Below are 25,968 nucleotides of genomic sequence, written 5' to 3'. Positions count from 1 at the left end.
CAGGTATGGGTTAGGGTTAGGGTTAGGTCCTTTTAAAAAAATAAAAAAATAAATTAAAATAAAATAAATAAATTAAAAACATTTTCTTGACTAAAAAAGAAAGTAAAACAATATAAAAACAGTTGCATATAAACTAGTCATTAATGCAAATGAGTAAAATTAACAGTTAAAGGTTAGTACTATTAGTGGACCAGCAGCACGCACAATCATGTGTGTTTACGGACTGTATCCCTTGCAGACTGTATTGATATATATTGATATATAATGTAGGAACCAGAATAATAACAGAAAGAAACAACCCTTTTGTGTGAATGAGTGTGAATGAGTGTAAATGGGGGAGGGAGTTTTTTTGGGTTAGTGTACTAATTGTAAGTGTATCTTGTGTTTTTTATGTTGATTTAATAAATTAAAAAAAAACAAAAAAAAAAAAAAAAAAAAAAACGATACCGATAATAAAAAACGATACCCATAATTTCCGATATTACATTTTAAAGCATTTATCGGCCTACAATATCGGCAGGCCGATATTATCGGACATCTCTAATAAGAACAAGTATATACATTTGATTATTTACATTTGATTAATTACATAGGGTAGGGATGGATAGGGTAATACTGGAAAATAGCGAAAGAGAAAGTTAGGTTAGTAGTGGAAGATATTTTCGGATTGCGCTCGGAACATGTATGGTACAAAGCATCACATACAGTTAAAAAAAGACAGGGTTAATAAACGAATGGAGAGTTGGTTTCAATCTCAGTCCACACTCCATATCAAAAGGTGGCGGTAAAGCACACCACAGGGTTGCTTGCCAACCGCCACAAACCAACGAAGAAGAAGAAAGTGTCGTTTCCTATCTGGCAACCTTCTGCACGCAGCAGCTTAAACCACGAGTGTAGCATCGCGTGCACGTGCAGTCGCAGCCAAGGAGCGAAGCAGGACATTTGGCAACTTGTCTTCAATGATCGCCACCGACAGACCAATCCTGTTGTAAAAGAGAAGGGGCGACCAAAATGCTCGTCTTATTTGAGACCGCTGCAGGATATGCAATTTTTAAAGTAAGTTCTCCATACACACATTTTTTACCCCCTGCGTATTAGTTTAAACGTGGCTAAGCAACACGAGTTAGCTTAGCTTAACGTCGATGCTAATTGCTAAGATCGGTTGTTGCTTCGATCGCTATTTGACTTTATTTGATATAATGTCTGATAGCACGATTATCAACACGTCATCGCGATTTTCATTCAGTACTCGAACGTTTAGAGCCTTGATTCTTTCAGGTGAACTGTCGGTCGACGGGCCCTCCAACCACGTGTGTGAACGCGTGGCAGTAACCTTAATGAAAACTCATTTAAGTCTTACCATTTCCACAGTGTAGGGGTTTTCCCCACTTTGAGGCACATATAGTATGGATTGTTTTTAACCAACTAGGAGCTAACCTGACCTGTCTCCTTGCGTCAAGTCTTCACATGTCGCCTCTTTTTTCCCCCCTCCAGGTTCTTGATGAAACCAAACTACAGCAGGTCGACAGTTTATACAAGGAGTTTGAAACTCCCGAAAAGGCAAATAAAATGTGAGTAAAGATGTTGAACATGCATGGTAAGTATTGAAATATAACATTTGAACTTACTGAACTCTTTATTATTTTTCAGCGTCAAACTGAAGCACTTTGAAAAGTTCCAAGACACGACAGAGGCTTTAGCAGGTATTGACTCACTAAACCAGGGGTCGGCAACCCGCGGCTCCGGAGCCGCATGCGGCTCTTTGATCACTCTGATGTGGCTCAGCTGCATACCTGCTGACCCTCCCGATTTTTCAGTGCTTCTCCCGAAAATCTCCCGGGGCATCAATATTGAGGGCGTGCCTTTTTAGCGTCTGATTTTACACTATCTGCGTGCCGGCTCAGTCACATGTTGTATGCGGGCTCTGCCCTTCACACATAAGTGACTGTAAGGCATACTTAGTCAACAGCCATACAATTCACACTGAGGGTGGCCGTATAAAACAACTTTAACACTGTTACAAATATGCGCCACACTGTGAACCCACACCAAACAAGAATGACAAACACATTTCTGGAGAACATCCGCACTGTAACACAACATAAACACAACAGAACTAATACCCAGAATCCCATGCAGTACTAACTCTTCCGGGCTACATTATACACCCCCAACCCTGCCCACCTCAACCGACGCACGGGGGGGGGGGGGGTTTGGTGGTAGCGGTGGTGTATAATGTAGCCCGGAAGAGTTAGTGCTGCATGGGATTCTGGGTATTTGTTCTGTTGTGTTACAGTGCGGATGTTCTCCAGAAATGTGTTTGTCATTCTTGTTTGGTGTGGGTTCACAGTGTGGCGTATATTAGTAACAGTGTTAAAGTTGTTTTATACGGCCACCCTCAGTGTAACCTGTATGGCTGTTTAGTAAGTATGCATTGCAGTCACTTGTGTGTCTGCAGAAGCCTCATACAACATGTAAATGGGCTGGCACGCTGTTTAACAGCCTGTAGAGGGCGCTTAAGATATTGCCATCACGGCACGCCCTTATTATTATTGTTTGGGTGAAAATCAGCAGACATACGAGAGAATAGTTGCCCTGATTTTCGGGAGTCTCCCGAAAAAATTGGGAGGGTTGGCAAGTATGACGCTGTCAAGCGCCAGTCATATAGAACTCGCGAAATAACGTCTCGCGACCCCGAAGGGAATAAGCGGTAGAAAATGGATGGATGGGCACAGAGATCCGACCAGCTCCTTTATTTTAGGGCACTTATGTTCCAGTTTTGCAAACATTTTCATTAATCTAATACATTTGGGAATTCATGTTTTTTTATCATAAATGCACTGTTTTTTTTAAAGCTGCAAGTGATAAACGCCTATTTAGTGAAATGAAATGTAAAACTGCATCAATATACATAAATTAAAGAGGCATCAATTTTGATGCCTTGTACATGATTGATTTTTAATTGAATTGCAGCTCTTGAATTGTAATCGAATAGTGAAGTGCCCAAAGATTCCCACCTATATACCTGACTGTAGTTTCTGACGATTTATGGCATTATGTGCTGGTTCTCATGGGAAATGTGGTCTTCCTTCAGGCAAAACACTACCGCTTTGGTCCACTGGCGTCGCCAAAATCAACCAAAACTGAAAGTTCCTAAAGTATCAGTAGAGTGGAAAGACAAATTGCCTCTATATTGAAGCTATTACCATATATATCTGACGTATGACACCGGAAGACTTACAAAGTTTGCGAGTAAATGGATATGATCAAAATAGTACCTCATGCAGATTTTTAAGCCATTTTGAGAGATATTGAGGGACACATCATCACGTCATAGTGGTAGGGACCAGTTTCCTTCATCACCAACAACAATGCAAATCATGCAAACTTTGAGAGCCAACAATTACTTTGGGAAAAATTATGATCTAGAAATGTATATTGTTGATCCTTAATATAAAGAGGATGAGGTACAAGTTTTAGATGCTCTGCTAAACAGGTCCAGATTTAATGAAACACTAAGCATCATGTAGCAGTATTGCTAAGTGCTAAAAAAGAAATACACACTATAAACATACATACAAACATAATAAAACGATAGCTCACTGTACAATGTCTGCTCTTACTTTGATGACAACTGATAGGATGTCCATATCTTCCAGTTTATGTGAAGAATTCATCATGATGCACACAAAGGGTTAACAAAGGAAAGTTTCTCTGCAGACACTGTCTTCGGTTGTGTCAAGCGGTAGAAAATTAATGATTTAATCGATGGTGATGCATATATATTTTTGGAATGTGGGAGGAAACCGGCGTACTCGAAGAAAATCCACACACAGGGAGATCATGCAATCGCCACACAACAGAACCCCCAAACGGAGGTTTAAAGACGCACACGCTGTAAAGTTAGATTACTGTTGATAGTAATATCAAAATTAGGGTAGTTTTTACATAACGTATTTTTCGGAGTATAAGTCGCACCGGAGTATAAGTCGCACCTGCCGAAAATGCATAATAAAGAAGGAAAAAAACATAAGTCGAACTGGAGTACCGTATTTTCCGCACCATAAGGCGCCCTTGGTTAAAAGCCGCGCCTTCAAAGAACGGCATATTTCAAAACTTTGTCCACCTATAAGCCGCCCGGTGTTGTAAGCCGCATCTAACTGCGCTAAAGGAATGTCAAAAAAACAGTCAGATAGGTCAGTCAAACTTTAATAATATATTAAAAACCAGCGTTCTAACAACTCTGTTCACTCCCAAAATGTACGCAAATGTGCAATCACAAACATAGTAAAATTCAAAATAGTGCAGAGCAATAGCAACATAATGTTGCTCGAACGTTAATGTCACAACACACAAAATAAACATAACGCTCACTTTCTGAAGTTATTCTTCATTCATAAATCCCTCGAATTATTCTCCTTCGTTGTCCGAATTGAAAAGTTGGGCGAATGTAGGATCCAAAATGTCGTCTGGCGCTGTCTCCCTGCCTCCCTGTCTTGGTGAACGTCACGTGTGTTCGCCTTCTGTCATCCACTGTTCCCACGCAGTTAGCAGTCTAGCTTCGAATGCCCTGTTGACACCAATATCTAGCGGCTGGAGGTCTTTTGTCAATCCACCCGGAATGACGGCGAGTATTGAATTGAATTAAGCGCGTAAGCGTGTCTCTTAATGTGATGTTATGAGCTAGCAAATATAACAACTACACTACCCAGCATGCAATGATAGTGACGAGCATGCGCGGTAGCCCTGAGAAGCGTTGTTGTATGCTGGGAGTTAGAATGTGGTTATGAGCACGCTGTGAGTAAACGTTGAGAACTCAGTTAACACGCCTCGTCTGCATTATTTATAATTAGACAGACAACACACTTAATAGGAGCCATTTTGGGGTCTTTACATAAACACACAAATGGAAATGAAACGTCACATATCCCAGCATGCACTGCGCGCTTCTTCTACGGGGGAAAAAGATGGCGGCTGTTTACCGAAGTTGCGAGACCGAAACTTTATGAAAATGAATCTGAATATTTATCCATATATAAAGCGCACCGGGTTATAAGGCGCACTGTCAGCTTTTGAGAAAATTTGTGGTTTTTAGGTGCGCCTTATAGTGCGGAAAATACGGTATAAGTCGCATTTTTTTGGGAAATTTATTTGATAAAACCCAACACCAAGAATAGACATTTGAAAGTCAATTTAAAATAAATAAAGAATAGTGAACAACAGGCTGAATAAGTGTACGTTATATGACGCATAAATAACCAACTGAGAATGTGCCTGGTATGTTAGAGTAACATATTATGGTAAGAGTCATTCAAATAACTATAACATATAGAACATGCTATACGTTTACCAAACAATCTGTCACTCCTAATCGCTAAATCCCATGAAATCTTATATGTCTAGTCTCTTACGTGAATGAACTAAACAATATTATTTGATATTTAACGGTAATGTGTTAATTTCACACATAAGTCGCTCCTGAGTATAAGTCGCACCCCCGGCCAAACTATGAAAAAAAAACTGCGACTTACGGTCCGAAAAATACGGTACTTAAACAAGACATGCATTAATTAGCTTGAAATACCTTTCTTATAAACTTTTTTCTCTCCATACTGTAGCGCTTATGCTGACAGGCGATTCAAATGCACAATTTTCAAAAGTATAGAGGAACATTTTAATATTTGAGATCTTTTTCAAACTAATTATGGCCAATAGTGCCTAAATAATAGATGATATACTGTATATCATTCATACAATATATTGCGTAAATTTGGATTCATGTTTTTATAAAAAAAAAAAAAACCACATTTTAAAGGTGTGGTGGCTTTTATTTTTCCATAGCAGTGTGGGTCACTTTTAGCTACCGTATTTTCCGCACTATAAGGCGCACCTAAAAACCACACATTTTCTCAAAAGCTAACAGTGCGCCTTATAACCCGGTGCGCTTTATTACGATTCATTTTCATAAAGTTTCGATCTCGCAACTTCGGTAAACAGCCGCCATCTTTTTTCCCGGTAGAACAGGAAGCGCTTCTTCTTCTACGCAAGCAACCGCCAAGGTAAGCACCCGCCCCCATAGAACAGGAAGCGCTACCGCCCGCCCCCGGAAGAAAAAGAAGCGCGCGGATATTTCGTTTCATTTCCTTTGTGTGTTTACATCTGTAAAGACCAGACTACAAAATGGCTCCTACTAAGCGACACGCTTATAACGCAGAATTTAAACTTAAGGCAATAAGTCATGCCGAAGAACACGGAAATAGAGCAGCAGCAAGAGAATATAACATAAATGAATCAATGGTGCGTAGGTGGAGGAAGCAAGAAGATGACCTGCGCCAGGTAAAGAAGACAAAACAGAGTTTCCGAGGGAACAAAGCACGATGGCAACAGTTGGAGGACGAACTCGAACAGGGGGTTGTTGAGCAGAGAGCAGCAAGCAGAAGTGTCAGCACCATCACTATTCGAATGAAGGCAACAACGCTAGCAAGCGAACTTCACCTGGATGATTTTAAAGGTGGTGCTTCTTGGTGTTTCCGGTTTATGAAAAGACGCAATCTCTCCATCCGCACACGGACCACTATTTCACAGCAACTGCCTAACGACTTTAAAGAAAAGCTGGCTACTTTCCGTGCATATTGTAAAAAGAAGATAGCGGAAAAAAAGATCCGGCCAGAGAACATTATCAACATGGACGAGGTTCCACTGACTTTTGATATTCCTGTGAACCGCACTGTTGATACAACGGGAGCACGTACGGTGAATATTCGCACCACAGGGAATGAGAAGTCGTCCTTCACTGTGGTTCTAGCTTGCCATGCTAATGGCCAGAAACTTCCTCCCATGGTGATATTCAAAAGGAAGACCTTGCCAAAAGAGACCTTTCCAGCCGGCGTCATCATAAAAGCTAACTCGAAGGGATGGATGGATGAAGAAAAGATGAGCGAGTGGTTAAGGGAAGTTTACGCGAAGAGGCCGGGTGGCTTTTTTCACGCAGCTCCGTCCATGTTGATATACGACTCTATGCGCGCCCACATCACAGATGGTGTCAAAAAACAAGTGAAGCACACAAATACAACACTCGCCGTCATTCCGGGTGGATTAACCAAAGAACTCCAACCGCTGGATATTGGTGTCAACAGGGCATTCAAATCACGACTGCGAACGGCGTGGGAACAATGGATGACCGAAGGCGAACACACCTTCACTAAGACGGGCAGACAGCGCCGGACGACATACGCCAACATTTGCCAGTGGATCGTAAATGCCTGGGCAGATATTTCGGTCACAACTGTGGTCCGAGCTTTCCGGAAGGCAGGATTCACAGAACTACTGGACAACAACAGCGACACTGACTCCGATGACTTCGAAGAGACGGAGCCGGCCATTTTGGAACCCACGCTTGCGCAACTTTTCAATTCGGACACCGAAGACGAAGAATTCGAAGGATTTACCGGTACGAATGAAGAATAACTTCAGAAAGTGAGCGCTATGTTTATTTTGTGTGTTGTGACATTAACGTTCGAGCAACATTATGTTGCTATTGCTCTACACCATTTTGAATTTTACTATGTTTGTGATTGCACATTTGTACATTTTGGGACAGAGTTGTTAGAACGCTGGTTTTCAATATATTATTAAAGTTTGACTGAACTATCTGACTGTTTTTTTGACATTCACTTTAGCGCAGCGTTTTTTTGACATTCACTTTAGCGCAGCGTAGGCGCGGCTTATAGTCCGGGGCGGCTTATTGGTGGACAAAATTATGAAATATGTAATTCATAGAAGGTGCGGCTAATAATCCGGTGCGCCTTATAGTGCGGAAAATACGGTACATGTACTGTAGAGGAAACCCTGCATGCTTTTTATGTCTTACAATTATGTTAGAAAGCCCACAATTGTTTTTCGTGAAGCAATAACATTCCCCACTTTGTTTGGAAGTCCTTGAACGCTCCACAGTTATTAACTTTGAGCTGCGTACTTGACACCTATACATACTTTTCTCTTTTTATGGCAGACCAGGTGCATATGGTGTATTTTACATCAGTGATCTTTTATAGTACTTTTATTTACCGTTGACATTTTTTGGGTGTTTGATCATTTTCTTCTGATTAATTTCTTCCTAAATGTTGTCTATCTCTTTTACTCAGCGGCCACAGCCCTTGTTGAGGGTAAAATTGGAAAGAGCCTGAAGAAGGTGCTGAAGAAGGTTGTCGCTAAGGAGGCGCACGAGCAGCTGGCCATCAGTGATGTAAAACTTGGTGGTGTCATTAAAGTAAGTTGCTCAACTGTTGTAGGAATAATCTTCCTTAAAGTAACAGTAGAGTGGGAAAACAAGTTGACTTTATATGCCTATTTGTGTTTCATTGTATCTATTAAACCAAATTCAATTGTATTTACAGTCCGCAAAATGTCACGAAATGACACAAACTCAAGTCAGCCATTTTTAATATTCCGCTTCGAACACCTTCGGAAATTTCCGTAGATTTTACATTACTGTAGTAACGCTTCTGCACTCTGACCAAGTTATCAGATGATTCATAGTGGAAATGTGCAAAAAATTTAAAAGGGATGTTTATCATTTGCAGTCTTTATGTAAGTCAAGAACACATATGCTTAGCTTTTTTATGCATTTGAAATTGTAAATAAATAGCTAACAATTGAGTCAACAGATTGAGGGTCCTCTGTTGCGCTCATTATACCCATTATAAAAACATCTGAAAACCGCTAACAGTACTCCATTTACATGTCCTGACCTGAAAATTAACCAAATATGAGTGAAATTGTTATTATGAGCGCCAACGCAGACAGACTATTTCCGCGGCACACTGATAGCAATGAGTTATGGCTAGCATACGCTGCTGATGTTGACACACTATAAACCAGCGGCTGCTTTTGCTTTGTCTCAAACCTGCTAAAAGTAAATCCACTTTTACGTCCCAGGGGTGGCAAAAAAGACAAAAACACGCTTGTTGCAGCAACTTTTTTTTAACCCATTGTGAAGTTTGTTATTGAATCTTTATCCAAACAGAATTATGTGAGCATCCCGTCGGTCGGCTTCCCGGCAAGAGTGGAGATATTGGTGTTTGTTGTATGATGGTTTAATATGGTTAGTTTGTATGTTTAGCACAGATGATAGTGTCACAAAAAAGCTGCAGCCGGGTAGCAGTCGGCTTTCTAAAACTTACTGCTCATCCTCTTGAGTTAGGGCTCAACAATATAAGGTCCTGGATCATGATTTTCCCAAAGTGATTGTTGTTGGCTCTCACAAAGTCTGCTTGATTAGCATTGTTGTTGATGGGGAACATCTCTACATCACGCAATCACGTGACTGGCTTCCTCATTATCTCTCATAATGGCTGGGGAATCTGAGCTTGATACTATTTTGATCATATCTTTTTTTCACAAACTTTGGCAGTCTTGTCATGAATCAGATATATTTGATAATAGCTTCAATATAGAGGCAATTTGTTTTCCACTCTCCTGGTGCTTTAACCTCTTGGTGTTCTGAAGAAGCTTTATCGCGCCCAATACTGTAAATTTGTGCCTTTATTTGTTCGCTGTCAAAGGATTCCAAAGCCAAGCTCTTATTCATATATTTCAGGGTTTCCCCTTAATGTAATTGAATGTGGCACGCCGCCATGGCATATTTACTACTGCCACAACTTGAAAATGAGGGCTTTTTTTAACTTGAAAACAAATTAAAGTAATATACTATTTTTTAAACTTTTATTACCAATTTTATGATAACAAACAATGACACAGTTTCAACAGATTTCACCTCCCATGAAAACCCTTTTGTCTCCTTGAGTCTTTGCTTTTCCGCCGGACACACAAACACTTACTCATTCTCTGCCAATCATCTTTCAGGCATGGACGGTGTTTGTAAACATGGTAAAAACTGACATCAAATCCAAACCACACGAACATAAAACATTAACATTAGCTGGTTGTTACAGTATGAATTGATAAATATATCCTATTCGCACACTATTGACAAGTGATGTCTCGAAAACTTGACCACTGAAAAAAAGACTTTCATCACCAAAAACCGCGCTACCGAACCGGATGTAAACAAAACGCACGCCATTGGAACGTTGTCTGCTATGTGGACGGGATTTTTATATATATATATGTATATATATATATATATATATATATATATATATATATATATATATATATATATATATTGCTGATATACCCCTGCGGACAGCCATCTTCAAAATGTGCAAATATTAGGACAGTGTTGGCTTTTAAAAAGAGAAAGTCCAACTAGAGCAACAGCGCGAAGCAAGTGTGACGTCGTGCTCGCTTCAGCCTCTTTAGTCAGGGACATCGAGGGACAGAAGTAGAGTCTCTAAACACGAGTACATTTTATAATAACACCAGAAGAAGATGCTAGATTTGATGCTAGTTGTTTTTAATAAAAAAAAATATTAAAAGTCAATAAACACTTGAAAAAATTCTCAACAAAGAATCTTGTACAAAAAGCAGCATCAATTGAAAATATGCCAAAACCATAAAAAGATATGTTCATACTAGGGGTGTAACGGTACGTTTTTTTTTATTGAACCGTTTCGGTTCGGTTCGGTTCGGAGGTGTCCCGAACGAGTTTCCACACGAACATATTAAGTAGCCGCCAAAGCTAGTCTTAACAAGCTGCTCCGCTTCTACTGCCTATATCTCTGTCAGCACTCCGCAGCACCCAGCATTGTCCCACCCACACAACCATCTGATTGTTACACACAATGCGGTAACAGCCAATCAGCAGTGCGTATTCAGAGCGGTAACAGCCAATCAGCAGTGCGTATTCAGAGCGCATGTCGTCAGTGCTTAGCGTTTAGCGGGTAAGCATCAGTCAGCGTACTCTCCCCAAATTATAATAAACACCTCCCAGTCAACTACTAGTAACATCACTATGAACCCGTTGACCTTCTAGAAATATAAACTGCAGCTCAGCTCGCTCACAGTCCTGGCTTGAGGTGAAGGCTAATTCGATTTTAACGTAACGTTAGCTCATTTTGGTGCGTGCATGCGTGCGTTACGGACAGCAAAGCCCTGTCTGTCTGTTATTTCACTTTACCTTTTTCTGTGTTGATTGAGCTGTGTTGAAGCAGCAAAAAGGACATTATGTTAAATGAAGAGTTTCCTGAAGCTGTCTCTGATAGTTGATATAATAATGTAACTGCATCATTAAGCCTACATGAACTCCATGGTGTTCAGGGATGAATAGTCTCTCCTATTGCTATTGTACTATTTTTTCAGCTATAGTTACATTAATCATTAGTAATGTATCAGCCTTGTTTTGAATGGCAGGGTCCCTGCTATCACATGTTTATAAAAATATTTACATAATAAAAATCAACTACAGGCTTCCCAAATGCTGTAATAAATTAAGCATGATGAGTTGACTTGAAACTGTTGAATGTTGCACTTTTTATATGTAGAAGAAAAGTTTTGTCCTTTTATTTCTAATCTGAGCAACGACTTGAGGCAGTTTAATGTTGATTAACGTGGACCCCGACTTAAACAAGTTGAAAAACTTATTCGGGTGTTACCATTTAGTGGTCAATTGTACGGAATATGTACTGTACTGTGCAATCTACCAATAAAAGTCTCAATCAATAAAAAAAAAAAGCACTTTATATGTAGAAAGGTTTTGTTAAGAAACCATTCTGAGCCTTGTCTTATTTAGTTTTTATTTTATATATGTTGACCACATTAACCCTGGCAATGGACCCTATGTGTATATGTATGTTATGCCATTGTTTACAAATTTGGTAAATAAATAACCAAAAAATGTATATTTTGTTGTTTTCTTACTGTACCGAAAATGAACCTGACCTAAACCGAGGTACGTACCGAACCAACATTTTTGTGTACCGTTACACCCCTAGTTCATACTAATTAATAAAAAAATGTATTTATGTATACATTTTTTGAGCCGTTTTAAAGAAAATCATATAGCCATAGCAAATTACTTCACTCATTGTGACCAAGCCCCCACCGCCACAGGTATCTTGGCAGTTTAGGGGAAACCCTGTATTTACTTTGGGTATAAATTACTTTCAGACGGTTTAACCAAAAATAAACCTGGAATTAGAAGCGTTCAATGCATTTATAGTAAAACATCTGACTGACTGATTTTTCAGGAAAAGCTGGACCTGAGCTGTGTCCACAGCCCAGCTGTAGCTGAACTGATGAGGTGCATCAGAAATCAAATGGAGGCCCTCATCACAGGACTGCCACAGAAAGAATTAAGTGCCATGTCCCTAGGTTTGGCTCACAGGTGGGTGTTTGCACACTTGCGTCGAAATCAATTGAGCTGCTGTCTATTATTAGAACTTGCTGTCTGAACACCCCTGTAGATATTCCATCAGCATTTGTCACTACCACTGAGATAGCAGTAGCTCCCATTTAAAGCCTGAGAAAGTTGTTTTGATGTATAATGCATTCCTCACTGTTTGGTCTGCTTGTTTTCCCCAGTTTGTCCCGCTATAAGCTGAAGTTCAGCCCAGACAAAGTGGACACCATGATTGTGCAGGCCATATGTAAGTTGCATGTTTTCGCAAATGGAACTGTATAGGAGCGATCGCCAAGTCTAACCCCCAAAACAATTCAACGTAGACAAGTGCAACAACACATTTTAACTTTGAATCATCTCCATAATCCCTAATATTTTAAACTGTGGTGAGTGTTGGAATATTTTTTTCATCAAACAGAAATATAGTAGATCATTTTTATAAAATAAATAAAACAAACCTCAAAAGTCAAATACAATTTGTTAAAGAACATGCAGGTCATACTGATTTGCGCTGAGACATATGAGGATTTTCCACTTGCTTCCTTTTGTTCACCATGTTATATTTCACCTTAAAGGGGAACATTATCACCAGACCTATGGAAGCGTCAATATATACCTTGATGTTGCAGAAAAAAGACCATATATTTTTTTTAACCGATTTCCGAACTCTAATTGGGTGAATTTTGGCGAATTAAACGCCTTTCTATTATTCGCTCTCGGAGCGATGACATCACAACGTGACGTCACATCGGGAAGCAATCCGCCATTTTCTCAAACACATTACAAACACTGAGTCAAATCAGCTCTGTTATTTTCCGTTTTTTCGACTGTTTTCCGTACCTTGGAGACATCATGCCTCGTCGGTGTGTTGTCGGAGGGTGTAACAATACGAACAGGGACGAATTCAAGTTGCACCAGTGGCCCAAAGATGCGAAAGTGGCAAGAAATTGGACGTTTGTTCCGCACACTTTACCGACGAAAGCTATGCTACGACAGAGATGGCAAGAATGTGTGGATATCCTGCGACACTCAAAGCAGATGCATTTCCAACTGGACTGGACAGATCAGCTTTCAGGAATAGAGAGCGGATGAGGGTATGTCTACAGAATATATTAATTGATGAAAACTGGGCTGTCTGCACTCTCAAAGTGCATGTTGTTGCCAAATGTATTTCATATGCTGTAAACCTAGTTCATAGTTGTTAGTTTCCTTTAATGCCAAACAAACACATACCAATCGTTGGTTAGAAGGCGATCGCCGAATTCGTCCTCGCTTTCTCCCGTGTCGCTGGCTGTCGTTTCGTTTTCGTCCGTTTCGCTTGCATACGGTTCAAACCGATATGGCTCAATAGCTTCAGTTTCTTCTTCAATTTCGTTTTCGCTACCTGCCTCCACACTACAACCATCCGTTTCAATACATGCGTAATCTGTTGAATCGCTTAAGCCTCTGAAATCCGAGTCTGAATCCGAGCTAATGTCGCTATACCATGCTGTTCTATGCGCCATGTTTGTTTGTATTGGCATCACTGTGTGACGTCACAGGAAAATGGACGGGTGTATATAACGATGGTTAAAATCAGGCACTTTGAAGCTTTTTTTAGGGATATTGCATGATGGGTAACATTTTGAAAAAAACGTTGAAAAATAAAATAAGCCACTGGGAACTGATTTTTAATGGTTTTAACCCTTCTGAAATTGTGATAATGTTCCCCTTTAAGAAATTCATGTGGCGTATTGCAAAACGCGGAGTAAATTCTTTTGATGCTTGCCATGTTTTCCCCTGAAAATCTTAGTTGAGTTCTATAGTGTATAAATGATAAATAAATGGGTTGTACTTGTATAGCGCTTTTCTACCTTCAAGGTACCGTATTTTCCGCACCATTAGCCGCACCTAAAAACCACAAGTTTACTCAAAAGCTGACAGTGCGGCTTTTAACCCGGTGCGCTTTATATATGGATAAATATTAAGATTCATTTTCATAAAGTTTCGATCTCGCAACTTAGGTAAACAGCCGCCATCTTTTTTCCCGGTAGAACAGGAAGCGCTTCTTCTTCTACGCAAGCAACCGCCAAGGTAAGCACCCGCCCCCAAAGAACAGGAAGCGCTTCTTCTTCTACTGTAAGCAACCACCCGCCCCCGGAAGAAGAAGAAGAAAAAACGCGCGGATATCACCGTACGTTTCATTTCCTGTTTACATCTGTAAAGACCACAAAATGGCTCCTACTAAGCGACAAGGATCCGGTTCATGAAAAGACGCAATCTCTCCATCCGCACACGGATTACTACCGTATTTCACAGCAACTGATATTCCTGTGAACCGCACTGTGGAACGGGAGCACGTACGGTGAATATTCGCACCACAGGGAATGAGAAGTCATCCTTCACTGTGGTTCTAGCTTGCCATGCTAACTTCCACCCATGGTGATATTCAAAAGGAAGACCTTGCCAAAAGAGACCTTTCCAGCCGGCGTCATCATAAAAGCTAACTCGAAGGGATGGATGAAGAAAAGATGAGCGAGTGGTTAAGGTAAGTTTAAGTTTACGCGAAGAGGCCGGGTGGCTTTTTTCACGCAGCTCTGTCCATGTTGATATACGTATGTTTGTGATTGCACATTTGCGTACATTTTGGGAGTGAACAGAGTTGTTAGAACGCTGGTTTTTAATATATTATTAAAGTTTGACTGACCTATCTGACTGTTTTTTTGACATTCCTTTAGCGCAGTTAGATGCGGCTTACAACACGGGGCGGCTTATTGGTGGACAAAGTTTTGAAATATGCCGTTCATTGAAGGCGCGGCTTTTAACCCAGGGCGCCTTATGGTGCGGAAAATACGGTACTCAAAGCGCTTTGACACTACTTCCACATTTACCCATTCACACACACATTCACACACTGATGGAGGGAGCTGCCATGCAAGGCGCTAACCAGCACCCATCAGGAGCAAGGGTGAAGTGTCTTGCTCAGGACACAACGGACATGACGAGGTTGGTACTAGGTGGGGATTGAACCAGGGACCCTCGGGTCGCGCACGGCCATTCTTCCATTGCGCCACGCCGTCCCGTATGACATATTTATTATTTTAGATTTTTCATTGTCTTTGTTCATTAGAAAAATATGACTGTTAAAGTTTACTGTCCTGCTGTGGAAACAGAAAAGAGAAGGATAGAGGTGCCACGCAGTCATTATTGGTATTTGCACTCTCCGTAGCTCTGTTAGATGACCTGGACAAGGAGCTGAACAATTACATCATGCGCTGCAGAGAGTGGTACGGCTGGCACTTCCCAGAGCTCGGAAAGGTCATCACAGACAATTTGGCATACTGCAAGACGGTCTGCAAGATTGGCTACCGCACCAATGTGGCCGGCAGCGACCTCTCAGACCTTCTCCCTGAAGAAATTGAGGCAGAGGTGAAATTGGCGGCCGAGATTTCCATGGGAACAGAAGTGTCTGAACAGGACATCGGCAACATTCGTCACCTCTGCACCCAGGTATGCATTTCAGGGAAACAGTATTTGAACCGTTACCAGAATCCAAGTGGCTTTGGTGATGAACGACTTTCTTTTTCCAGAAACAATCATGTTGTTTTTTTGTCACTACCTCGTCTGAACGGTCACGTGACAGAACCTTTTGTGTGATAACAAAGACTTCTGCTTTTTGAGAGTCTTGCGTTTTTGTGCAGGTGATTGACATCTCAGAGTACCGCACGCAGCTGTACGACTATCTGAAGAACCGGATGATGGCGATCGCCCCCAACCTGACAGTAATGGTGGGCGAGTTAGTTGGTGCTCGTCTCATCTCGCATGCAGGTGAGTGACACTGAATTGGCCGTACCAGTCTAAGCCACAGCCATGATGATCTTGACGCCATGTCATTTTCCTGAAAACATTTGTGATGTTTTTAAGTCACTACCTCTTCTGAGCTTTTGTTGGAGTTGGACCCACCCCAAGAGGTTCTGCTTTAGCGCCAAACAGATCATTTGTATGTTTTCAAACCTAGGTTCGCTTTTGAATCTGGCAAAGCACCCGGCCTCCACGGTTCAGATTCTGGGGGCAGAAAAGGCACTGTTCCGAGCCCTGAAGACCCGCAAGGACACACCAAAGTATGGTCTCATCTACCACGCCTCTCTGGTGGGCCAGACTACTGCCAAGAACAAGGGCAAGGTGTGTTTAGAGTAACAAGTATACCTGAAGTATCCAAGCCACAAATGGTTTGTTAATAAGAAGTATATATATTTCTCCTTTTTCCCCTCCAGATCTCCAGAATGTTGGCAGCCAAAACATCCCTTGCTATCCGATATGATGCTTTGGGGGAAGACACAAATGCGGAAATGGGGGTGGAGAACCGAGCCAAACTGGAAGCAAGATTACGACAGTTGGAGGAGAAAGGAGTAAGTACCACTTTATATTTACAATGTGAGTGCAGCAGTGTTTCCAGTTCACCGTATATTAGCGGTGATGAGATCAGATTGCAATTTGTTGTGCGTACTTTTAGTTTTTGGCATTCCTTGGATCAAAACCACTATTGGGATCATTTTCATTATTTGATTTATGTAATTTACAAATATTTAAGTCATGCTCTTGTTTCTGAATACAATGTGTGAATACATTTATTTATTTTTTTTAGATCCGAAGAATCAGTGGTACAGGAAAAGCTATGGCAAAGGCAGACAAATATCAGCACAAAAGGTAAGTACTTGGAGTCGTCAAGTGATTTTATTTGTACCCGAAGGTAGATTTGTGTTGCAGTGTAAAATACAAGAGAATGACATATCCATATGCATATATACTAAAATAAACAAAGGTATTAACACAAAACAGAGATTTTCATTTGTTGCCACTTCAAATCATCAAAATTAAATGAAATAAACATTTGAATGCATCAGTCTGTGTGCAATGAATAAATATAATGTACAAGTTACACCTTTTGAATGCAATTACTGATATAAATCAAGTTTTTCAAAATATTCTAATTTACTGGCTTTTACCTGTATATAAGCAAACTGCAGTAAATCAAGAGCATGTTCAATGTTTTTTAAAAGTTCTGATCGCACCAGTCTTTAAAGGGTTTTCATTGGCAGATATGTCAGGACTACAAGTCTAAAATCACTTAAAATGTTAGGACGACTGGATTTAGGGACTGGGACAATTATAGCATCTTTCCAGACTTTGGGGACATGTTTCTAAAGATTGATTAAAAACAGATGTAAAAACTGAGCTCAGTTCTTTTGCACAAAATATAATATAATATAATCTGGTCCAGGGCTACCGTATTTTCCGCACTATAAGCCGCCCCGGGTAATTAGCCGCACCTTCAATGAATGGCATATTTCAAAACTGTGTCCACCTATAAGCCGCCCCGGACTATAAGCCGCCCCGGACTATAAGCCGCGCCTACGCTGCGCTAAAGGGAATGGCAAAAAAACAGTCAGATAGGTCAGTCAAACTTTAATAATATATTAAAAACCAGCATTCTAACAACTCTGTCCCAAAATGTACGCAAATGTGCAATCACAAACATAGTAAAATTCAAAATAGTGCAGAGCAATAGCAACATAATGTTGCTCGAACGTTAATGTCACAACACACAAAATAAACATAGCGCTCACTTTCTGAAGTTATTCTTCATTCGTAAATCCTTCGAATTCTTCGTCTTCGGTGTCCGAATTGAAAAGTTGGGCAAATGTGGGATCCAAAATGGCCGGTTCCGTCTCGTCGAAGTCATCGGAGTCAGTGTCACTGTTGTCCAGCAGTTCTGTGAATCCTGCCTTCCGGAAAGCTCGGACCACAGTTGTGACCGAAATATCTGCCCAAGCATTTACGATCCACTGGCAGATGTTGGCGTATGTCGTCCGGCGCTGTCTGCCTGTCTTAGTGAAGGTGTGTTCACCTTCGGTCATCCATTGTTCCCACGCCGTTCGCAGTCGTGATTTGAATGCCCTGTTGACACCAATATCCAGCGGTTGGAGTTCTTTGGTTAATCCGCCCGGAATGACGGCGAGTGTTGTATTTGTGTGCTTCACTTGTTTTTTGACACCATCTGTGATGTGTGCGCGCATAGAGTCGTATATCAACATGGACGGAGCTGTGTGAAAAAAGCCACCCGGCCTCTTCGCGTAAACTTCCCTTAACCACTCGCTCATCTTTTCTTCATCCATCCATCCCTTCGAGTTAGCTTTTATGATGACGCCGGCTGGAAAGGTCTCTTTTGGCAAGGTCTTCCTTTTGAATATCACCATGGGTGGAAGTTTCAGGCCATTAGCATGGCAAGCTAGAACCACAGTGAAGGACGACTTCTCATTCCCTGTGGTGCGAATATTCACCGTACGTGCTCCCGTTGTATCCACAGTATCCACAGTGCGGTTCACAGGAATATCAGTTGCTGTGAAATAGTAATCCGTGTGAGGATGGAGAGATTGCGTCTTTTCATGAACCGGATCCTTGTCGCTTAGTAGGAGCCATTTTGTGGTCTTTACAGATGTAAACAGGAAATGAAACGTACGGTAATATCCGCGCGCTTTTTCTTCTTCTACGCGGGCGGGTGGTTGCTTACAGTAGAAGAAGAAGCGCTTCCTGTTCTATGGGGGCGGGTGCTTACCTTGGCGGTTGCTTGCGTAGAAGAAGAAGCGCTTCCTGTTCTACCGGGAAAAAAGATGGCGGCTGTTTACCGAAGTTGCGAGACCGAAACTTTATGAAAATGAATCTTAATATTTATCCATATATAAAGCGCACCGGGTTAAAAGCCGCACTGTCAGCTTTTGAGTAAATTTGTGGTTTTTAGGTGCGGCTAATGGTGCGGAAAATACGGTATTTAATTTTGTGTGTGAAAAGGCTATCAACATCTTTTTGATTAATGGGAAGGTGTTAGATACTGTGAAGTTTGAGACTGAGTTCTTGTATTTCCTTACTTAAATCAAGAGTGTCAAAACGGTTAAAAAACACTTAAGAGCATTATCGAAATCTGAGTCTGAATTAAAAGGATTGAAAGTGAAATGTGCACTTGTGTTTACGTTATGGGCGCCAGCTAAAGTTTTCATACTGGACCGTGCAATTTTTCTTTTCTGTATGCTGGACTTTGCTGACTTTGTGACCCATGGCTTGTTATTGGGGTAGATTTGAACCCTTTTGCTAGAAATAATAATATCAAATTACATCAGTACCCTGCCTTCCGCCCGATTGTAGCTGAGATAGGCTCCAGCGACCCCAAAGGGAATAAGCGGTAGAAAATGGATGGATGGATGGATCAGTAAGTTCTTCCAAGGATTGCTCGAACACATCCCAGTCAGTGCAGTCAAAGCACTCCTGCAGGGAGAGAACAGATACTTCTGGCCATACTTTCACCTCCCTGGTTTGCACTTTTTCCCTTTTTATAAGAGTCTTGTAGACGGGCAGAAGGTGCACACAGTCATGAGCTGCTGATCCCAAAGGGGGAAGGGGGAGAGATTTAAAAGCGTCTTTAATTAACCCATAACAAAGATCCAAGGTTTTGTCACGCCTGGTTGGACAGGACACATTGATGAAAGTTTGTTGGACTTTTTTAGGCTTACATGGTTAAATCCCCCATTATAAAATTGGGAGCATCCGGCGAAAAACTGCAGTTTATGAATGACATCAGAGATGATGCTTGGAGCAGAAGTTGAGAAAACTCACGTGGCAGATAAAAGAGGGGGAGTGTGGAGCTTTTAAAAGTGATGGACCCAGCATTGATCTTTCCAAGATTTCCGGAAATTTCACCTGTATTAAAAATGTACACATTGTGACAATTTTGTGAGGATATCAAATACTCAAGTTTATCAATCAAATTGTGAAATTAAAAAAACGTGTGGATGTTTATTTTAAGCTTGTGATCAAAGCACCATTGAAGACAGCCCTTCCCCCCCCCCAATTAAAAAAAAGGGGGGGGGGCAGCTATGGCTCTGTGTACTGTCTTAGTGCGACTGCCGAGGACATAGCATCAATTGCTTGCAAGAAAATTTGCTCTGACAAGCACAAAAGACAGGTGAAATGAAGCGAATCCAGCGCTGTTTCAGACACGTCACACAAAACTATTTAACTGGCCAGCTGAAGGCACAAATTGCCTATGACAGATTTAAAAAACTTGCTAACATTTCAGCAACGGAATACTAAAACATTTATATTTTTGTTTTTACAGTAGGCCTATAAGGAAAATTGCCCTTTTTTTAAAAACAATATTGCTCGACAGAAGCAGTTAAATATTTCACCAAACCTCTTCATGTCTATAGGGAAAGCTGAAGCCTCTCGGGTCATTGCTTCGTGACAGCTTTATTTAGCCAGGTTAGTAACATTTAGGTCTTAGACGTACTAGGTTAACAACACCAGCCATTATGAGACCAACTTACCCCTAACTCGCTTTTGTGTTTTGTGTGGCGAGACAGCAGTGAGTGACAAGCCCAAACGCCAGACTAATTCCTTGGACCGACATTATAAGCTATTATTTTTATTTAAGTTGCAAACAGCCTCTTTATAGTCATGTAACTTTGTGGGGAAAATTGCAGCAGGAATGCAATTTTTGCTTTTTTGAAAGTCTATAATCAATAAAAAAAATGTAAGACCTCTGCGATAGAGTAAAACAATTTTATCCATCCAACCATCCATTTTCTACCGCTTGTCCCTGTCAGGGTCACGGGGGAACTGGAGTTTTCTACCGCTTGTCCCTGTCAGGGTCACGGGGGAACTGGAGCCTATCACATTGTTTTCCCACAAAATATAAATGTAAAGGCTGTGAACATGTTTTTCTCCCAATAGTGAAGTGAAACTATATGACCCATCGGGGGATTCTACAATTCCATCCACCTCTAAAAAGAGAAAGTTAGAAGAGATGAAGGAGGAAGAGGACGAAGAAATCATAACACCTGCCAAGAAGGCCAAAAAACCCAAAAGAGAACCAGAGACTGCAGGTGAGTACAATCAGTGCAAAATGCAATCCGATGGGCTGTATCATTTGATTATTTTTTTTGCATGATTTCTAAATTTGGCTTACATTTTTATCAGAGGTGGAAGGGGAAACATCCACAGCTGCTAGTGAGGAGCCACCCAAAAAGAAGAAAAAGAAGCAGAAGAAAGAGTTGGAAGAGAGCGTTGAGGTCACAGAGGTATAACACACTTTCAGCGCTGCTTTCTAAAAATGTATTCATTTTCTTTATCAAACGTAAATGTTTCCATCTCCAGCCAACAGAGAAAAAGAAAAAGAAGAAAAAGAAAGTTAAGGAGGAAGAAGACTGAAGAAAACCTGATGTGTGTATATATATATTTGTTTTTCCTCATTTTTTAAAATAGTTATTTTATCTTAAAGAGGGCTAAATTGTATTTAGTGCCCGATAGAATATCTCACTTTGAATCTGCAAATCGATAGTTGGATGTCTGCAGAGGTTTGTCTCGACAGAACAAAGTGTATTATTTTTTTGTTTCTGACGTTTATTTTAGTGCAGTCTTTAAGATGACACCCGAAGACAGAAAACACATGGAATAAATGACTTTTGCAGAACCAGTGTTTCCTTTTTACGTCATTAGTTGAAAAACAGTTACGGATAAACATAGTCATTGGGAATGAAGATACAGGCTTACATTTTAATGGGTTTAAATCTACTAAGGAGAGACTTAACGTTCGCTAATGAGTCGGGTCTTTTGAACGGCTCTTCAAGTTTACGAGGAAAATCCAGTCACAGTTGTAATTAGTTTGTGAGAGAGCCGTTTTTTATGCAAATTGCCCAAGCTGCCCTCTCAGAATTTGAATCGAAATCTGCATTGTTATATGAGTAATGACCTCACCGAGTTAAGTCAGCCACATAGGTTGCTTATTCATGTGAAATGCGCACCCACTCATGTAGATAGTTAGCTCAGTGGAGGAGTTTAATAGGCACCTAAATCTACTGAAGCTTTTTATGTTGTATTTACAATTGGAAAAATAAAGAATGGGGAAAGGGCACCATCTTGTTGAATGTTTATGAAAACCCAAATTAGATTATTATTAATACATGTATTTTAAAGTAATGCTCACAATCCATCCATACATTTTCTACCGCTTGTCCCTTTTGGGATCGCGGGAGGTGCTGGAGCTTATCTCAGCTGCACCAATCGTATCTATATTGGTGTAATGCAGAGAGTTTCAAACTGTGGTACATGTACTATGGTACACCTCTGGTAAGCCAAATAATTGCCCAATTAAATATTCAGTGTTACTGTCCAATCTGTGGAATTTTACAGTGGCAAAAACAATTAAATATACTTGTTAAATAAAACCTCCGCCTTGTTTTTAATGAATATTTTGGCATATTATGCTTCTGTGTTTAAATGTTTGGGCACTATGGTGGTACTTTGAGAGCAAAGTGTTTTCTGAGGTGGTCCTTGTGAAAAAAAGTTTGAGAACCACTAGTGTAATGTATACATAAGCAGGGCGAAACTTTCTCATGGCGTGCAGCAACAGAGCGGCCTGTGCTGTGCCACTCGGGCGGGCATTAGCCCTTGAGTGCCCGGTAAAATAGTAAATTCCGGCGTCGCTAAGTGTCTACGTTGGTGTGGCTCGTTTCTAGCCTAGATCCAAGTTGCACTGCAGCCGGGCTCGGCTCACCTTCAGCCGTGGCCCAGGTTAGGATGGGTCCGAAGCCAAGTAGAGCGGTTAGCCCCCCTGAGGACGACATGGAAGAAATTAAGAAATCTCTTGAGTTCTTGTCGGCTGAGATCGCAACAATTGCTGACCAGCAAAAGAAAATTGTGGATCTGATGGGTGACATTCAGTCACTCAAAAGACTGAACACGGAGAAAGACGAAGCCATAAAAGTTTTGGAATGTCGCGTGGCTGACTTGGAGCAGTACTCCCGCATAAACAACGTGATCGTCAGCGGACTGAAGACCAAACATTGGTCATACGCCAGTGTGGCAGCCCGGGAGAACAGTCCCATAGGGCGGGAGGGAGTTCAATCGGAGTCGAAGGTGGAATCACGAGCAGCAGGTGGTCAGCTTTTTGGGGAGCAGGAGTATCTCCGTGGAAAGGAGCGACATTGAAGCCTGTCACACCCTGCCTACCAGAACCAAAGGAGCGACACCAGTGATCATCATTCGCTTCACCAACAGAAAGAACAAGATCGGGATTCGCAAATTAAAAGGAATGGAGGTGTACATTAACGAACACCACCAAAAGGAATGGTGGGATCGCCAGGCGCGCACGAATCCTGAGGAAGCAAAGCAAAATTCAGTCGACATGGACTGCCATCTGTAAAGTGTTTATCAAGCTGAATGGTACGACCCCAAAAGAGGAGAAAGTCATGGTCATCAACGACATCAGTGATTTGGACAAATTTGATATCTGAGGAACTATCTGCGGCGAGGTAGGACCCGTGTCTACTCATGGACACTTCACACACGCATCATGACTGTCACTCATTGTTTCCCTTTTTTATTCTTTAGTTTTTTTTTTATTCTTTAGTTTTTTGCTGCAGTTGTAGATGTCATGCCTATGTACTATTTGGGCGTTGTTATATATGTCTACCTGTACGGCCTTTTATGCCTCAAAGCAGGCCTACACTACTGTGTTTCAGGGTCAATTGTAATTAGCAATATGTTATCAATCGCTCTCTCTTCATGGTTTCATACAACCTTAAACTACCCGGCAAAGGCCTGCGGATAGCTCACTTGAATATCTGTAGCTTAAGAAATAAAATCCCTGATTTATGTATGATAATGAAGTCTAATGATATACACATTATGGCAATATCTGAAACCCATCTTGACTCCTCTTTTGAGGATGTTGAATTAGCTGTAGATGGACACACAATTTTTAGGAAGGATAGAACAAGATATGGTGGAGGTGTAGCTGTGTATGTGCAGAGTCACATTCCTGTGAAAGTAAGACATGATTTAATGTTGGCTGATATTGAGGCCCTGTGGATCCAGGTTCACCTGCCACAGACCAAACCCATACTGGTTGGGTGCTGCTATAGACTACCTAGTGCCGATATAAAATACCTGGATTTAATATGCAAGATGTTGGATAAATCTAGTGATGAGAACAGAGAGATATATTTTACTGGGGACACAAACATTGATTGGTCTGCTATGTGCCCGCCGAAAAAGGAACGTATTGCTGTAACTAATGCCTGTAACCTCACACAGACCATTACACTACCAACCAGATCAACTATAAATAGAAAAGGGCTAAAGTCATCCAAATGCATTGACCACCTATTCACCAATGTTCCTGATAAATGCACTAAAACAGTATCAATAGCTCTTGGCTTTACGGATCACAACTTAATTGCAATAAGGAGGAAGACCAAGCTCTCCAAAGCTCCCAGTGTGACTATACATAAAAGGTCTTAAATATTTTAATGAAGCAAAATTTATAGATGATGTGAAACATGTTAACTGGGAAATTGTGTGGCTTGGGGAGGATCCTGAAGCTGCTTTGAGTACATTCATGAAGTTATTTTTGCAGATTGCAGATAAGCATGCTCCTGTCAGGAAAACAACTGTCAAGTCAAATGGCGCCCCCTGGTTAGGGAATGAGCTCAAAGCACTTATGAAGCAACGTAACCAGGCCAAAAAGTTGGCAGACTCTTCTGATCTACTTTCTGATGAGAGGATCTATCGTAAATTAAGAAATCGTGTAACTAAAATAAATAGAAGTAATAAAAAGGTATATTATCAGACAAAGATCTATGACTTTAGACATGATGGAAAACAATTGTGGAAAATTTTAAATCAAATAATGGGAAGATCAGCATCGTGTAAAACAAATTCATATATAGAAGTTGATGGAGCTTACCTGACTAAGCCAATGGAAATTGCCACATATTTTAATAATTACTTCACAAACAAGGTGGAAAATCTGAGAGTGAATATGATGCCTTCTGATGGCTCCTCCTCATGCACGTTAATTGAAAATCATATAATGAAGGGTAAAAACTGCAGGTTCGATTTTGTACCAGTTAGTAGTTCTGATATTGAGAAATTATCACTGCCATCTGATAAACCTGCTGGGACAGACATGCTAGATGGCAAATTGTTAAGAATTGCGGCATGCCATGTATCAACTCCGATTTGACATATATTTAATAAATCATTAAGATATGGAGTCTGTCCTGGGGTTTGGAAGGAGGCTAAGGTCATCCCTCTACCCAAGGACAAAAATAAAGATTTTACTGGTAAAAACAGTTGACCAATAAGCATACTTCCTGTTCTTAGTAAATTGATGCAAAAAGTGGTTTTCAAACAAATTCAAGATTACTTTATCTACAACAAACTGATGTCGGGTTCCCAGCATGCTTATAGACAAGGTCACTCAACATCTACTGCTCAAGCTCAGCTGACTGATGACTGGCTGTCACAAATGGATGTCAAGAAGATGGTTGGTACTGTGCTGATTGACTTTAGTGCGGCATTCGATGTCATAGATCACAACATAATGATCTCCAAACTGAGAAAATATGGTTTTAATAGTATGTCACTTTCTTGGTTGTTGAGCTATCTATCAGGAAGATCACAGAGAGTGTGTTTTAATGGTAGCTTATCCGAACGCAAGTACAATTACTGCGGCGTGCCTCAAGGAAGCTGCTTAGGTCCTTTACTTTTTATTATTTTTACTAATGATCTTCCCTGTGTTACAACAAACACCAATATGGTTATGTATGTAGATGACACAACTCTATACAGTA

The 25,968-nt window shown here is 40.8% G+C and overlaps 1 protein-coding gene and 1 non-coding gene across 2 annotated transcripts; both read left to right on the top strand.

Moving 5' to 3' along the window:
- The first annotated feature begins 806 nt into the window (after positions 1-806).
- Positions 807-21,803, top strand: nop58 (NOP58 ribonucleoprotein homolog (yeast)). Its single transcript, XM_061977960.1, has 14 exons — positions 807-1,056; positions 1,495-1,571; positions 1,651-1,703; positions 8,145-8,269; positions 12,150-12,286; positions 12,484-12,548; positions 15,510-15,790; positions 15,982-16,108; positions 16,299-16,462; positions 16,555-16,689; positions 16,926-16,987; positions 21,065-21,216; positions 21,311-21,411; positions 21,488-21,803. Exons 1-14 carry the CDS (start codon positions 1,012-1,014, stop codon positions 21,539-21,541), a joined length of 1,578 nt encoding a protein of 525 aa, XP_061833944.1. The 5' UTR covers positions 807-1,011; the 3' UTR covers positions 21,542-21,803.
- On the top strand, positions 16,143-16,227 carry LOC133573457 (small nucleolar RNA SNORD11B). The gene has a single exon (XR_009810933.1). It is a non-coding gene; the product is annotated as a small nucleolar RNA SNORD11B (small nucleolar RNA).
- Positions 21,804-25,968: the final 4,165 nt, after the last annotated feature.

Source organism: Nerophis lumbriciformis, linkage group LG01 (genome assembly GCF_033978685.3).
Source record: "Nerophis lumbriciformis linkage group LG01, RoL_Nlum_v2.1, whole genome shotgun sequence".
Lineage (NCBI taxonomy): Eukaryota > Metazoa > Chordata > Actinopteri > Syngnathiformes > Syngnathidae > Nerophis > Nerophis lumbriciformis.
The sequence above is the reverse complement of the archived record's forward strand: the minus strand, read 5'-3'. Positions and strand labels throughout refer to the sequence as shown.